Source organism: Falco naumanni, chromosome 1, assembly GCF_017639655.2.
Source record: "Falco naumanni isolate bFalNau1 chromosome 1, bFalNau1.pat, whole genome shotgun sequence".
Classification (NCBI taxonomy): Eukaryota; Metazoa; Chordata; class Aves; order Falconiformes; family Falconidae; genus Falco; species Falco naumanni.
This window is the reverse complement of record NC_054054.1, coordinates 18,551,271-18,566,999: the sequence shown is the minus strand read 5'-3', so window position 1 is coordinate 18,566,999 and position 15,729 is coordinate 18,551,271. Positions and strand designations below refer to the sequence as shown.

The following is a 15,729-nucleotide window of genomic DNA, read 5'->3' as shown; positions in this document are numbered from 1 at the left end:
TAGACAGTTCCTGAAAACAACAAAAAGCCAAAATGCACAGCCAGGTATCCCTCTGTAACACTGAGGTAAGAATCCTCTTCCAACTTAAAGGTGTGCAAGTTGCCTCCTGGTAATCCAAATTTTGCCTTTCCAAACATAACCAGTTTTGGTCTCTGTGGTTGTCTTTTTCGTAAAAATGAATGGTGACCCACACAAAAAAAGTAATCCTTCATGTTTTCCAGGATAGTTAATGAAACCCTGAAGACTGCTTACATATTCTTCAACCAGAAAGCCTAAAACCAGACCAGATTCCATGATGCTAAAAGTAGAGGGATGTCAAACGAAGTTACATTAATAGCTTGAACTAACAAATATCAAAGCTTCTTGATGGGTAAGTATTTCAGATCAACATTGGACAGTCAGATGCAGACACGCCTCTGAAGTCTGTTGCATGCTTTGAAATTTTCATTCAACATCCACATTGCAAGATGACAATGCTAATAAAAACCTCAAAGCAGCAAAATGCTTGCTGTAAGAATTCCAAAGTTACTCATGAATTGTTTATCTAGACAAAATTTAAAAAGCAGAGGACTATTTCTAGTGTGCTTTGAAACAAAGGAACAGTTGTATTATTTAGGGAATTCAAGTCAGCCATGTTTAAACAGAGGTCCCGGCACCATGGGTAACAGTTGTATTATGGCTACTTAGTATTTGACAGTGCTGCAGCTCTCCATCTGCTGGGAAATACACCAAAAATACTGTTGTATAAAAGTGTTTATTGTACTGAATAGCCTGTGGATACTGCTAAGTGCTCTTCCCACGAGTAAATGAGTACTTCGATCAAACATGGCATCGTCAACATTTTAGGCTATACTCTGTGGATACACCCATCAGTAAAGCATTTAACACAAGCGCAGCTTCCAGGCATATTTACCTTCTTCCTCACGTCATCTTTCCTGTATCCCAAGAGCTCAAGGTATTTAACACGGGAATCTTCTTCAAAGTTCACCTTCAAAAGAAGTTAAAGAATATATTGCAATTCACAATTTTTCCATTTTCTCCCTTGCTGGCTTTTTACTTGACTGGCACAAATTACCCAGTAAGAGCCAGTGACTGGGGAGACAGAGTGTAATGAAGAGAACTGAAAAGGTCTTGAGTGGCTTGGGCATTCAAGCAGTTAAGTAAAGCTTCAACCTGGTTATTGCAGGTGAACTATCTGCTTATCTGTTTCACTTTGAAACCTCTAAATGATCATAGTGAGCAGTGAAAAGCACATCTAAAGCTATCCCAAAGCTTTACTCCTTCTCACCAGCTCCCTGCACAAAGATGTACTGGTGGGGGATGTCAAAAAACACAGGATACCTTCCTGCAAGCTTTGGCTTCTGCCATGATTTCTCACAAACACTGCCAACAGCCCTGGCCTAGAGGACCCTCTCTCCTGGTGGGCCACCTCCAACAACAGGGCTTATGGTATCTAATCCCACAGCCTACACTTTTTGTTCCCAGCATCTCTTCTGCTATAATCTGCAGAAGGAATCATTTCTGCACCATCTTTTCAAGTCAGTGGGGAACTCCTGAACTGCTGTTATCCTGTTACCTTTAAGAAGGCCCACACGTTTTTCTCAAAGTCAGCCTGGGCCATGTCAATTTTCCTCTGGCAGTAGCTGACAAAGCCTTCAGATTGCACAGCCTCCTGCAGCTGGTTTGAGCGGGCCAGGAACTCCTCCTCTGTAACGACCTGGCTCACGTAGACATGGTGACGCTGCTGCTGCTGCTGCTCAATGCCTGGCTGCTGCTGAGATTTGGCATTCTCAAATGTAACCAGCTTGCCTCCAAACTGGAATTGAAGTGAACATGCAGTATATAAAGACGTAAGTATACACTGAAGTGTATACAAAAAAGTATGATACACATACGTATGCACGTGGTTTTATATAGCATATATATGCTTATCATCCAACAGACTAACATTCCTGACATCAACTCAATGACCCACCCCGCTTCTCCCCTATTTCTAGGCATGTAAGAAGCTTGCTGGATAAGTGGGTGCACATTTAATAAGACTGATGAGCAGCTGCTCCTGTGCCTTTCTTCCTCCAGCAAAAGATTGACTAGAAACTGAGAACTAGAGCTGTGGGTCTGTACAGTGCCCAGCATAAACCCAGTATCTCATTATATTGCAATGTAATTAACAAATAAACCTGTGCATCGTTAAATAAATGTTCAAGTATGATGTCTACCCTGCTCTTGGCAGACTGTTTACTAGTTAAAAGCCTACCGAGAGATGGGCAGTAAGTTTATCACCATTTGGAGAAGTAAAATAAACAGAAGAAAAAATTTAGAAATGGCTTGTAATATTATTCCATTTTACAGCTTAAAGTTAATTTACACAGGCCAGTCCAGTAAATGACAAAGTAAGCATTGCAAAAAGACTACCCAAGAAAAAGACTGACAGCTGGCCCCTGGAAAACCAGGATGAATGAGGGAGTAAACAAATTTATAAAACGACACATCAGCCAGTGGCTAGGCAACCGCACTTCTGGGACAAAACTGCATATAATTTGTGCATCAGATTGTGAATAAGCAGACATACAATGCTGAAAATTGGTAAGTATTTTGGCAAAGAAACCCATTTCAAATGGACAGGCTAAAAATCTTCAGGAGAACCCTAAGAAATTGCCGGTGGGTCTAGAAAATAAGCTAAAGGTGGAGCCAAACATCAGACAACTCTGCTCTCACAAAAGCAGGGCCTTGCCACCTTCTCACCTGGCTCCTCTGCAAATCAACCACCCATGGAGAAACCCAGCCATGTGCTGCTACAGCAACTCCTGCTACCCTGATCAGAGTTAATGTGAGTATTCTCCACCACAGACTCACATAATAGCTTCAAGCTGCACTCAAGTCTCAGATACTTGCCCGCTTAAGTCCTGTTCCCCCCTCCCAATGTATAAGTGTTTACTCCAAAAAAGAAACAAGTGCCTGTTGGCAACACCACATCTTGTTTCTTTTTCCCAAGCGTTTTTGTTACACTTTTGCTGGCTTGCTTTCCCCAAGCTCCCTGTCTGGAAGCTGCTGTGAGCATCTCTTGACACAGTCACAGGGAGGGGATGTTCTCCCAGATGGAGCACAATGTTGAATTCCCCTCTCAAGTGTTTTGCTGGTGGCACCACCATCTCCCTCCCTGCCTAACTATGCCCAGCCTTGTCTACTGCTTACTGAGAACGATGCTCCCACAGGTCGCCGGATCCACTTCGGTGGTTTCTTTAGGGGCAAGACAATGCTCTGTGGGGCAGTCTGCTGGGGAAGCTGCAGGGGTGGGAGGGACTGTCCCGTACCAAACGGATCAAGGTTCCCAAAAGATGATGAAAGCTTTGATAAGAAAAGGAGGGAAAAAACAAAAGTGATGTTATCTCCTGTAAACTAAACATAAGCATTTATTTGCACCGGACTGGTACTCCTGCAAGCAGGGCTGCAGACAGCAATTGAAGACTTCCCACAAGCCAATGTTTCTGCCCACTGCCTGTCCATATTCATAGGTGAACATTTCTCAATACCTGGTCAACTTGCTTCTGCCTCAAGCCATCCGTGCTGCCTCCCATGATGGAGTAAATGCTGATCCGCCCATCAAATGAAGCTGCAGACAAGACAGCAGGGTTCCTGGGGCACCACTGGATATCAAAGCACCACTGTGTGTTTGTGGGCAACTCATACAGCACCTGGGAGCAAAAACAAGTCCATCAAATCAGGGCTTTTTTTACAGAGCACCACATCCAACAGCAACAATTCTCCTCTCCGCCCTGAAAGAACTGGTCTGCTCTTCCTATTGCCCAGAGCCTCCACATCACCACACAGACTAACAGTGGCCAAATTGGAAATTACCACACACTACTGCTTAATTTCCTTCTCCCATTAAGTCTTCTGTTTAATTGACAGAAGACAAACTATGCAGGTGGGGTATGTCTGTGCTGTCCCACTGCAAGCTGTGAACTGCTGACAATATTCATGCTAGCTTGTTCAGAGCTCATTTGGGTCTCTCTACACACTACATGGAGACATATGCAGGCTCCAAAGTAAGTGTTCTCACAGGAAAATTGGAAAAGTTAAGACCTGCACTCTGGGCAGACAGCCTCTCCTTCCCTGGAACAGAGAAGCCCACCACTGCAGCCGACATTTAACCATAACCTACGATAAACTCAAAGAGCAAAACACTAACTGCCTTGCTGTCTCCCAGGAAATAGTTTGTTTTGAATAAAAACATGTAGTGTGATTCATCCACACAAAGCCTTCCTAACAGCACAGGATCCAGCTCTCATAACTCATTTACCACCCCACGGCTTTTGCACTTCTGGGCCAATGTCTGAATTTTAGAAACACTTCCCACTCTGTTCTCCAGGATTATTGCCAACGGCAGGCAAAGAGACTTCCAATGTGCCTGAAGCCATTCTCATAATTTGACTGTGTGCCCCTTGACTATCTGAAAAGAAGGATCTGCATCCTCAGGCCCAGAAGGGCAGGGTGGGAACACATTCAAGTGGCTCTCACTGATCTCCTGCTATTGTAGTAACCTACAAAATCCCTCTGGTCTCTGTAAAAGCTCTTGCACTTACAGAAGGGAAAAGGCAATTGCAACAGTAATTCAGCCACATCAAACCCAAACCAACAGAGTAGGAAGCAAATATTTATGTTTAGTGGGGCTATTTCTATTACTTATAATTAGCAGGGACCTTGCTACTTGCAGGAAAGAAGCAGTAAGGACAAATGTATAATATCAGCAATACCAGGAAGGAATCCTGCATCACCAGAACTAGCTCAGAATACACATATACCAAACTACACAGGACAGGGAGAAACAGCCCACAGAAGCATCACTCTTAAGAATGCAAGCACACCAACACCTGCTTTGCCTAAGCCACTGTGCCACCTCTGAACAGAAATATTTTGACGCAATGTGTGTACAATACCTCGCCCGTGTTAGGGTTGGAGCAGAGAATTTTCGCATCCTTCCCACAGCTAAGCAGCAGCTCCGAATCTGCCATACTCCAAGCAATGGCCAATATACCCCTGCATGAAAAGTCACAACCAAAAGAATTTTAACATAAGTGTAAAATGGTAATAAACAAAGCATATTTGTAAGTTGAGTTTCTACACTGGCTGAGCATTCCACCTCAAAATGCCCTCCTTGCCCCTTACTCTTACAAGAGCAGAAATTTTTCAGTGTTATCAACACTTAAATAGAAGCTTTCTATTTTCTGCATGAAGAGGTATAAAGGTGCAGCTATCATATCTGAAAAATTAAATGCAATAGTCATGTGGGAGAACACAGACACCAGTGTAACAAAATGGTTTGTTTGCCTGCAGTATGATTAACAAAGTGTGCAAACCTGTAGGTAAGGTCAGTGGTTACAACATCTGTCAGCTTTTTATTAGCAGGAGATTCAAGTCAGCAGAACCAGTGGCAGCAGTTTTGTTAGAATCTGCAACACAGACTTAACTGCTATTCTCTCTCCTTAAATGAAGTGGTGGTTTTGGGCAATAAGGAAAGTTTCACTAACAATCCAGGAGGGATGAGAACTTAAAAATCTTCCTTTGTACCCACATTTAAGGCATTTAGGGGACTGATGGGCAGAGAGACTATGCATGTCCACAGGTGAGGATGTGCCCAGCTGCACCTTCAGTCTGTTACTCAGGCAAAAGAAATTACCAACTCTTTGCACCTCAGCTCCCTCTTTTCAAAGTGTAAAAACAAACTAGCAACTTCAGTGTTTTGGCAGGAACTTTTTTTTTTTTAAATTATTTTTGGCTTACATTCCCTTCAAACCAGCAGGCCCCAAAAAGTCAAGCCTTTCAGAACACAGGGTTAGTTAATCAAGAAGCCAGCATGTAAGAGTACCTGCTGTTGGAATTGCCACCTCCAACCCAGTGAGCCTGCTCAGGGAAGGCAGCAAGGAGTAAGATGTACAAACCGGCACAGTCAGCAACAGTGCAAACACCATGGAGCAGCAGCCTACACAAGTCTCATACCTTGTATGGTTTTCTAGAACACGAAGTGGTGAGGAGGCAAATCTTAGGTCCCACATCTGAATCACAGGCAATCTGTCATCCTCTGAGGCCAAAACCATCTGGGTAGCAACATCAGGGTGCCACGCCAGGCCTGAGCAGTGCATCTGAGGAACAACATTGTGCCACAGCATAAAAGAACTAAGCAGCACTAAGGACAAAAGACAACTAGCCTAAATACACCTATGTGCTTGCTAAGACACTGTTGCAAGGGAATTCGCAACTGTGTTTCTGGGCATTATTTTTGACTGCATTCAGATTGGGATCCTCTTGTTTTTGTGACTGAGGGAACTTGCAGTTAGTTTCCGAAGGTCCTCTCAAAGAGAGGACTTTGTGCTGTCTTGTTCACAGTCCTATGTTCTAATGCAAGAAAACAGTAAAACCCTCTGTACAAACCTTTTCTCTATTATTTTTATTGCTATTTTAATAAAAGCTGTCATTAGGCAGAGGTTATGTAAACACTGTATCGCTAGACTACAATAACATGATGAAGACAGCCTACTGTGCTGCTCTTATGTTAGGCAATGAAAACATACATTGAGTTACACAATTTATCAGAATAAAAGTGCAGTGACCAAGCAGTTACTTCAGGAGCACTCATCTGTATGTTTCATTATGAACTCTTACTACATCTTCATAGTTTGTTATAGCAATATTCCTTTTAAAATATACAGAATTATACAAATGTGTCACTCTCCACAAGTTCAACAGGCTTTTTTTTTTTTTTTACATTTACACTGCCTGTGGAGCAGATGTGGTGGTTACGACTATATGAGGCAGTGTCCCTTGTAACATATTCAATGGCAACCCTCTTCTGTGGCACCCTCTGCCACAGACCCTGCCCTCTCCACGCTCAGCTGCAGCCTGCTTCCATTTCCATGTCTGGACCAGCAGAAACACAGGTCCCAGCTCCATCAGTCATCGCTGTCCTGCCAGGGCTCAGCCCTTGTGCTCACCCAGCTGTGATGGCAAGGAAGAAGCCCTCTCTGCCTGAGCAGTAAGTCATGACATGTCACCTGCTCCATGAAACTAAGCTCACCCAGAGCATGTCAGCTGCAACCTCACCTCCAAGCACACAAAACATGTAATTTCCAACTAGCTGAATAAAAAAGTATCTTTCTGTGGTAACCCCAGACAGATCAGTAATGTCTTTCTCCAAACTAATTTGTCACTCCAATAGAAAATCTGAGTGCCTTGCCTTGCTTCAATCTGCATCTGCCTATTTTTGTTTAAATTAATGACAACCCCTCCGCATATACATAGCCTTTTAAGAGAATGCGTTAGATATTTAGTACATTGTATAAGAATGGGCCAGGCACCAGTATCTTTATGCCACGTAAGAAGGGGTGCTATGACCTGACCCCACATGCTAAGAGGCACCCCACACCTCTCCACAAGCACCTGTGCACCCCTGCGAGAGCCAACTCACCCGGTTATTGTGGTCACTGACTTTGATGATGGGTTCATTCTTTCTGAGATCCCACACAGTAGTTCGGCCACTAGGGCTGGCAGATGCCAGGATATGCTGGACTTGCCTGTTCCATGCAATGCAGCTGATGTCCTCAAGAGGCTGACACACAGAGAACAGCCTGTCTCAGTCTTTCCAAATCAAAGACTCAAAACACATTACTTTCAGGACTTGCTGAAAGACACATCTGCAAGGAGACTCATCCCAGGTACTGCATGTGTTCTGGTTTCCTATGTACACATGCTGTAGGGTAGAATGCCTGAAAATCCTGATTTATAAACTGCTAGTATTTCTCCAAAATCTGCATTTTCTGCTTTACAACATGATATATCAGTCACTTAAAGACGACTAAGCACAACTGCCTTCAAGAACAGCAAATTACTCTATGGAAATATTATAGCCAGGTATACGAACTGCCCTTTTCCCTTGGGTTATTAGGTTTTGACTTAAAAACTTGCTTGAAGGAATTCTAGGTATTTTTTTTTAAACACAACACCCCCCCTCAGCTACTTAATTTTAGATCAAGAATTAAAAGCAATGTTAACTCAGCCTTTGTTGCACCATTATTTCCAACTGTCACTAAGCATATGGACTAAAAGATTCCCCAGCCTAAAAAAATTAGTTAGACATAAGAATCTTATACAGGGATCTTTAACTGAAGTGTCCTCCAAAATTCCCACGTGATAATAAATGACTATGACTAAACAAAGTATCCAAATACAGAGTTTAAATTGAAAATCTTTGAAGAGTAATTCTCATCCCATTTTCTCACTTTATCTCCAAATTTTCATGCAGTAATAAACTTGTTTTCCAGTAACCACAAACTTCTTGTGCAATTTTTGTAACAGCTACAGAAATGCACTGAAACAACTTCTTCCTGTTCTTCTATTTCCCTGACAAGGCACAAAGTACTAAAGGCTGTTGTGTGTTGTCCCATTTTCTCCTCTTGCCCCCTCTAGATCATCTTTTAGAGACACAGGCTAAACCCTGGCCCTTAAGCACAACAATTAAACACTCCCTGAAAAAATGAAGGTAACTGGCCAAACCTACTGCCTCACCTTCTGACTTCTCAGTAGCTGCTTTTTATCTTCTTCCTATTTTCCTCAATCTGTACCTTCATGATCTTCAGACTCATGTGTAAGTGAAACATGCAGAGGAAGACTGGAAGATGTGTAACCGTTCTGGATATATTAAGTGGTGTAATCTGAGAAACTCTGCTTGATGTTGTTGCTTGATAAAATGCATCATTTCTCAAAGACCAAGGGGATACTTAAGCTTTCCCCAGCCAAACACAACTTTCTAAAAAATAAAATCCCACCACATGAAGATGTCTATCAACTGCTTGTGAAGCCAGCCAAAACTGCAGGTCTGCTATGGATAAACATGACTGCACACCCAGGGTTGCTGCACAGAAAGCAGAGCAAACCACTCATCAAGCTTCCACTTGCAGGCACAGCCAGGAAACCACACTCCAGGGGCTAAAAAAGCTACAGCATCCAGTCATCCTTGTATGGAGCTGGGCAAAAAAAGTCACGGCTAGAGACAATGTGTGGCAAAACAGTGCTGTCATGACTGGCTTCCTTCTGAAAGCTCCCTAGGCTGCCACTCAGTAGTGTCCTTACAGACATGGGCTGCCATATGCTTTGAGTCACAGGCATGTCAGAAGGTGAAAAACCATCTCAAACTCCTTTTATTAGACTCAGAAAGTCCAATAAACACATTACAAAAATTAAGTACCAATAGAAGCCTATTTTTGCTGGCCTTTGGGAAAGCCACTGGAGAATAACATGCAGACACCTATTTTTCTTTATTGTGATACAGAGAGATCTGTTGTACCACTCCTTAAGGGCTATATCTAACATTGCCAGAAACGTAGCTCATGTCTAACTACAATTAACTGCTACCCCAGTTAGACTTCAAAAGGCTTTCCTCCCACCTGTCACCTTGAAACAGCTTTAGAACTGTATGCTTCAATGAGTGTTCAGCTTAAGTGACAGCATATTTTTCATTAGTCTGCTCCGCAGCATTTAACAAATACCAATCTGGTACCTGTGTCTTCACTCCTGGTGTCATTGGTGTGGCAAAATTGTTCAAGTCCCAGATGTAGATTTCTGACTCATTAGCACCAGAGGCCACCAGATTAGTCTGTAAGACACATTAATAGATGTTAAAAGAGTGTTTTCAGCATCAGCATTCACAGTCTTAGCTGCTGGGAGGCATCAGACCCACAGGACTGTACCAATTTCTCCTGTCAGCTCAGGATACAGCCTTTGGCTCACACAGACCAGCTTAGTGGAAAAAAAGCAAGTTTTTTTTTTAATTTCAGGTAAGACTGAGCTAATTAAATAAATCCACATGCTGCACTAGACTGGAATGCCATGCAGTGAATAACCATTCCACAGAATAGGGATTTTGGTCTTGGCAAACACCTATGAGGAGGCTGCAGAGGTGCAACCGTGGACGAGTGAGCAAAAAGCAATGACACTTCTGTGAGGGGGCAGACGAGGAAGCAGTGGTGCAGCTACTGCCACTGCAGGTTGCACCGCAGAGCTTTGCTCTGGGCAGACGGCAACACGCAGGGTTGGCTGGAAGCAGCGTGGCATTCATGGCTCCAGCAGTGGACAGCACCCTGCCCACAGCGAGGACAATCATCTAGAGCAATCCTGTGCCTGGGATGCTGAAGTCCAGGCAGAGTGACAGGAGCAGAGGGCATCGAGCACCCTTTGATCACACACTGCGGCTGGCTGGGGACAAGCAAGTCCTGACTTCATAACAGGCAGAAAGGGAAAGCAAGTGATTCAGAGAGGACACAATGAATACAGGGCAGCATGGCTGAAAGCAAGTGTGCAGGGACAGAAGTGCTATTTAGGAAACTAATTCAACTGAATTCTCATGCAGCTGGTGGGGACAAGGGAAAAAACAATCCACTGTATTTAGAAGGAAGTAAATGCTTATTAGTGATGGAGGAAAGCTTGTCAGTTTTGAGAGCTCTTCTGCTAGAGAGGCCACATCACCCTGTTTCCTGTTCTGTCTCCTCTTTCCACTTAATAATACTTAGAGGTCTTGAAGACTGACCCTACCCACCCTCCACAAAGGGGGTACCTAAATTCTGATGTCACCAGAAACATGAGTGAGAGCATGTAAATACTCCCCATGCGATAACAACAATATTGGCACAGTACACAGGAGCTAAAAACCCGTAGACTAGCTTAAAATACCACAGAAAACCACCTCTACTTTACATGTAATGCAAGCTGAGCTAAAAAGATCCACTAAATTGACAGTGTGAACTGACAAGGGGAAGGAATGAACCAGACACCTTAAAATCTTTCATTCCCCACCCTGAAATACCAGTAACAGGACAGGTTTTTCCTACTAAATACAAACAGATACTCAAACACATGCTTTTCAGGGGAGGGGAAGGGGACAGAAACATTTAAAGTTACAAGTTAAGACAGGCCACTCATCTAGAAGAGCAGCAGAAAACCAACCTGGAACATGTTGACATCAAGTGCTCTTACTGGTCCCGTGTGCTTGTCCTTCTGAGCAATTACTACTTCAGCATCTCCAGCTATGACTTTGGCTGGGTCGTACAGGATGACATTTCCATTTTCACCCCCAGCAATCAGGACTCCAGAGACTCTTTCACCTGAGCTCATGCTGTGCGGCCCCCAGATCAGCTTGTGGTACCTGTAAGACACAGTGGTCCCCAGTCTACAACCACCCACCACTGACTCCACGTACACTAATGCACCCCATTTTGATCGTTCCAGCTAAGGCCTCCAGACTTCTGCTAACAGATGGAGCAGACAGATCAGAGAAAAGACTGCCCACAGCTCTCCTTAAGAATGAGTCTCTGTATTTCTGATGGAAAGGGTTGCAAGTACAAAGTGTCACAATTCTGCTCATTATCAAGACGCAAAGTCACGACATACCGAACCAATAACATCTCTCATCTCCTGACTGCAAAATCAGGTAATTGCTCCCAACTGCATGTGATTTTGAGCTCACCTCTGAAAAAAACAGGAGTAATTGAAGTAAGGACTGTAAGTCCATTCAGCCACAGCCTGGAGGTAAACCTCTGCTATTTGTGAGCAACTCTCCATACAAGAGAGGAAAAAGATGGAACTAGAAAAATTCCAAATCCTTTTCCGTATCTGTGCTTCTGGATGTGCAAGTGTTTCATCTGCTATACTGGAGGCTCAGCAAGTTGTTTATTCACATCACAGTTATCTCTTGGACCACAATCTGTTAACCATACTAAATAAAGAGGAATTAAACATACTATTAGAAATGAATTATTTTCACACCACCGTGTCCATCTGCAAATACCCAAATTTCCTTCAACTCAATGAACCTGCTGCACATACGAAACAGCATGCCTGTGTATTCAACCATGCAAAGAATGAATTTTTTCTACAGAAAATTAACACACACTTATCAGCTCTTATGCAAGCAAAAAGCAAACCCACATTGACTGGAAGGTAGCAAGGAGTTACTTTAGCATTCACTGTGTTGTCCAGAGATAACAGAGATTAATAACAATCTTCAAGTAATTACTTTAGGTCACAGCAACTTCACCATGGTAAAATACATACTGCAGAAAGCTAGAAAGAAAGAGCATATACTGGGTGAGAAATACAATAACAGCCAAGCGCTCAGCCTCCTTCTGCAGTGTTCAGGTAACAGTGTGGGTTCACCAAAGAATGGAAACGGGTCTGCAATATCAGACAGATCCCTTCTCCGGGTACAATTTTTAAACTTCTGCACCTAACCGCAAGGTTACAAGAAAACAAAGTGATCAGCAGAGGTGTCTGGGCAGTAGTGTTACACCACTAGCAAGATTCAAGGGGACTTCAGATAATCCAAAACGAAGGCAGAAAACAGTGAGGAACAGAAAACAGTTAACTGTGCAATTGCTTTCTCCTTGCCCCTTGCTCTTTGCAAGATAACATAAAGCTCTATAAAAACAGTGCAAAACTTTCCTTGAAGGACAATTACCAAAGCTTGTTGCCGGATTTATCTTTTGCAGGTTTAACCACCTGGACATTTTCACTTGCTGCAAACCAAAATAAAGCCTGGCATATACATTGCTAGCTGGGGCATTTCTTGTTATCCTTAATTAAAAAAAAAATAGTAATCAACTTCCCTTGTAACACATTTTCTGGAGCAAAGTCAAATTCTTGTGCTGCTCACTAAGGGAAGTACTTTCAAAGCAGCACTGCACCCTGGCTATAAAGAGTGTTTTTTTTGAAATTCAGTAAGCAAAAGACACTTGGCAAGCCTTGAAAAATCTCAGTCATAGTTAAAGCTAGGTAGAACAAGGAAATTTTAAAAGACCAAGCACCTCATCCTGCTCCCAGCAAGTCAGTAGAACCTGTTAACATCAGCTTTGGGCACAGTGCAGGGCATCGAACAGAGGCTGTGGTGGTTTCTCATGAGCCCCATGTACTAAAACACAGACAACTGCAGGGCACAGACTTTGAGCTGCCAGCCAGCACAACTGCTCTGCCAGCCCCACAAATCATTACAACAAAACTGACACGGCACAAAACCAGCAGCCTAACACCTTGTGCTTCCTCCTGCAAAAGCAACCACAACCATCTTCTACTGAAATCAGAAGAGCATCCTCAAGCAGGGTCACAAACTTACTGTGGGCAATTGCACACAATTTCAACCCCTCTCAAGTCGTTCATAAGAAACACAGCCTCCAGGAACCAAGCCAACTTCACTTGGTCAAGAACTTTAGAATAGTTGTAGGTCCTTAGTTCTTAAAGTTAACTGTTTAGCACAGATAACGAAGACTCAAGTCCAATTCATTTCTGCTCATGTCAGAGGTGAAGGAGATAAATTGCTTCTCTAGAAGTGTCAAATTCTCACTTGAACATACTGTGAAAACACTGTAATTGCCTGCACCTCCACTCACATGATTTCAGGTCACCAGGGAAAAGAGTGGTTATGCCAACACTGAGGCTGGTATGAAAAAGCCACGGATCCAATCCAATGGCAATTGTTACCACATCTACCCACAGAAACATCCTGTGCTTCCACCCAAGTTTTTTCAGTTTACCCACAATAAGCAGTAGCCACTGAAATAGCCACCAGAGAGCCACTACAAACGCTTCCAAGATGGAAACTGGATTTCCTTGGACAAATGCACGGTAAGGGGCTACGAGTTAAGTGGACTTTCACAGTCAGGAACTTTGCTTCCCAGCTGCGGGTCGAGGTATGATAATACACACACACAACATGACCCAGTTTAGTTACGTTACAGGAGTCTCCTTGAAATACCTAAATGCAAACAGGATGGGGCAATGTGAAAAGTTGTGACTGCATTGTCATAATTTCACATTTCCTTCTGTTCTCTGAAGAATCACAGAGGCTCCCGAAGATAAATGGCCTGCATACATACTCAAACCTACCAACCAATGCAAGATTTTTTCAGGTTTATGTCAGAGCATGAGCTGCTTGCAGCTCCTTGGAGTCCAAGCTCACTGCCTTCACAATGACATCTCACTGTCTCACAACAGCAATGACACTCAGGTGCCTTCATCCTTCAGCACTGAACTTCTGCTCCTCTCCTTAACAACTGCAAATAAACCTCACGAAGCAGCCTTTCCACACACATGTAACAATTCTACAGCCATTACTTTTCCCTTACAACCCCACTGCTTACCTGTGAGAGGAAGAGAAGGTGGCACAGGATTTCATATCCAGTGAGGGGTCCGATAAGTCCAACTCAAATATTTCTAGAGAAGCACTGGTACTGAAGGTTGCATCCAGCTGCTGAGCTGATGTACCTGCAAAGAAGGATGCTTGGCAGTGAGAAAGCCATGATACACAAAAGATCAACTGCAAAAGCAGTACAAGGAGGGGAATAAAAACATCACCCGTGCAATGCGAAAAGGATCGTGAGATGAGAACAAGTTTCTGTTTCTGTTATTTGGACGCAGTTCTATATAGCTCTCCTCCCCATCATTTCCCCTCTAGGCATTTCTTAACCAGCAAGAACAGGAAAAGCTTTGGGCAAGTGCTTTTTCTCCCCCCCATGACGATGCACAGAAAATGATCAAAGTTAGAAATGAGCCGCAGGAGACAGAAAACTAGTGGTTCAGATTGCTGTCAACTTACACTGGCAGAAAGAAGAGGATGTTTGCTGTCACTTGCAGAATGTAAAGCTTTTTTTTCACGCGTGACACAACTAGAGAACTCCACTAAAGACAGCACAGCATATACCCCGCTCCTGCCTTCGGGACATGAAATAACTCCTACAGCTTTCAGTTACAACCACTTCACGGCAGCCAGCACACGTAGTCCAAGGCCTGCTAGCACACACTTCCCAGAAGCTCACCTGTAGCCAGGTAAATTGGGTGCTGCTGGGCAGGGCTCCATGCCTGCATGGCAGTGCGGTCAATTTCCTTCAGCTTCATTTCACTAAAAAATAAAACCAAGAAAAACAACGCTTAAAGGGAGCAAGGGGAGACGGCACTGCCACAATTTCAGCAGCTGCATTTGGACTTGGCAGAAGCTGCCAGGGTGATTGCTTTCCTAAGGATATCCACAGACAGACACACATCCGCACATCCCAAAGCCATCCCCTCCAGCGCACACCCAGGAGGAAGGGGATGAGTAATTCTCCGTTGGCATAATAACACAGAGGGTACACAGAGGAAACTGACAGTTGCTGAACAGACCATAATAAAGGAAAATGTGGGCAAAGCTCCAACCGCTCTGAAAACCCTCCCTCTGGTGGCATGGAGGCACACGCCGGGCACCCCACGGCAGCCCCCTGCCTCGACCCACGGCGCAGACCCGCCTGGAGCAAAGCCCCGCCAGACCCCCGCCGCCAGCCGGCTCGGAGCGCGGCACACCGCTGCGAAGCCCCCACCGCTCCGGTTCTGGGTCTCACTTGAGCACCCCGGGGCTCTGCCCGCCCTCGGAACACCGCGCACGGCCGGCGTCCGCAGGCCGCCTCGCCCACCGGCACGGGCGCCCCGTTTCTGACAGGAATTAAAGGGAAAAAAGGCGGAAAACGAGGGTGAGGGTGTCCGCCTCGCCTCACCTCCGCGTCCCCGGCGCTCACCCGGCCCCGGCCCGCTCCAACGTGGCAGCCACGGCCCCGCCTCCGGCCGCTGTTTCCGGGCGCGCCCGGCGCCTTCCGGGCGCGGGGCGGGGGGGAGTGGGGGGGGGAGTCGGCGGGGGGGAGTGGGGGGGGGCCCGGCCGG

At 44.6% G+C, this 15,729-nt stretch overlaps 1 protein-coding gene across 12 annotated transcripts in view; it reads right to left on the bottom strand.

The window, feature by feature from the left end:
- SEC31A (SEC31 homolog A, COPII coat complex component) overlaps positions 1–15,729 on the bottom strand; it is a 45,491-nt gene that overhangs the window by 29,172 nt on the left and 590 nt on the right. For 11 of the 12 annotated variants that reach the window (XM_040583400.1, XM_040583420.1, XM_040583436.1 and 8 more), the window contains exons 1-12: positions 15,567–15,684; positions 14,856–14,938; positions 14,181–14,304; positions 10,996–11,194; positions 9,554–9,649; positions 7,466–7,606; positions 6,001–6,143; positions 4,941–5,040; positions 3,534–3,695; positions 3,196–3,348; positions 1,577–1,816; positions 914–988 (exon numbers count right to left, since the gene is read on the bottom strand). In XM_040583400.1, coding sequence (XP_040439334.1) covers positions 914–988; positions 1,577–1,816; positions 3,196–3,348; positions 3,534–3,695; positions 4,941–5,040; positions 6,001–6,143; positions 7,466–7,606; positions 9,554–9,649; positions 10,996–11,194; positions 14,181–14,304; positions 14,856–14,934 — 1,512 coding nt within the window. In that variant the 5' untranslated portion in view covers positions 14,935–14,938; positions 15,567–15,684. Of the gene's footprint in view, positions 1–913; positions 989–1,576; positions 1,817–3,195; positions 3,349–3,533; positions 3,696–4,940; positions 5,041–6,000; positions 6,144–7,465; positions 7,607–9,553; positions 9,650–10,995; positions 11,195–14,180; positions 14,305–14,855; positions 14,939–15,566; positions 15,685–15,729 lie in introns of those variants that run through there. The other variant, XM_040583410.1, reaches the window with a different exon arrangement.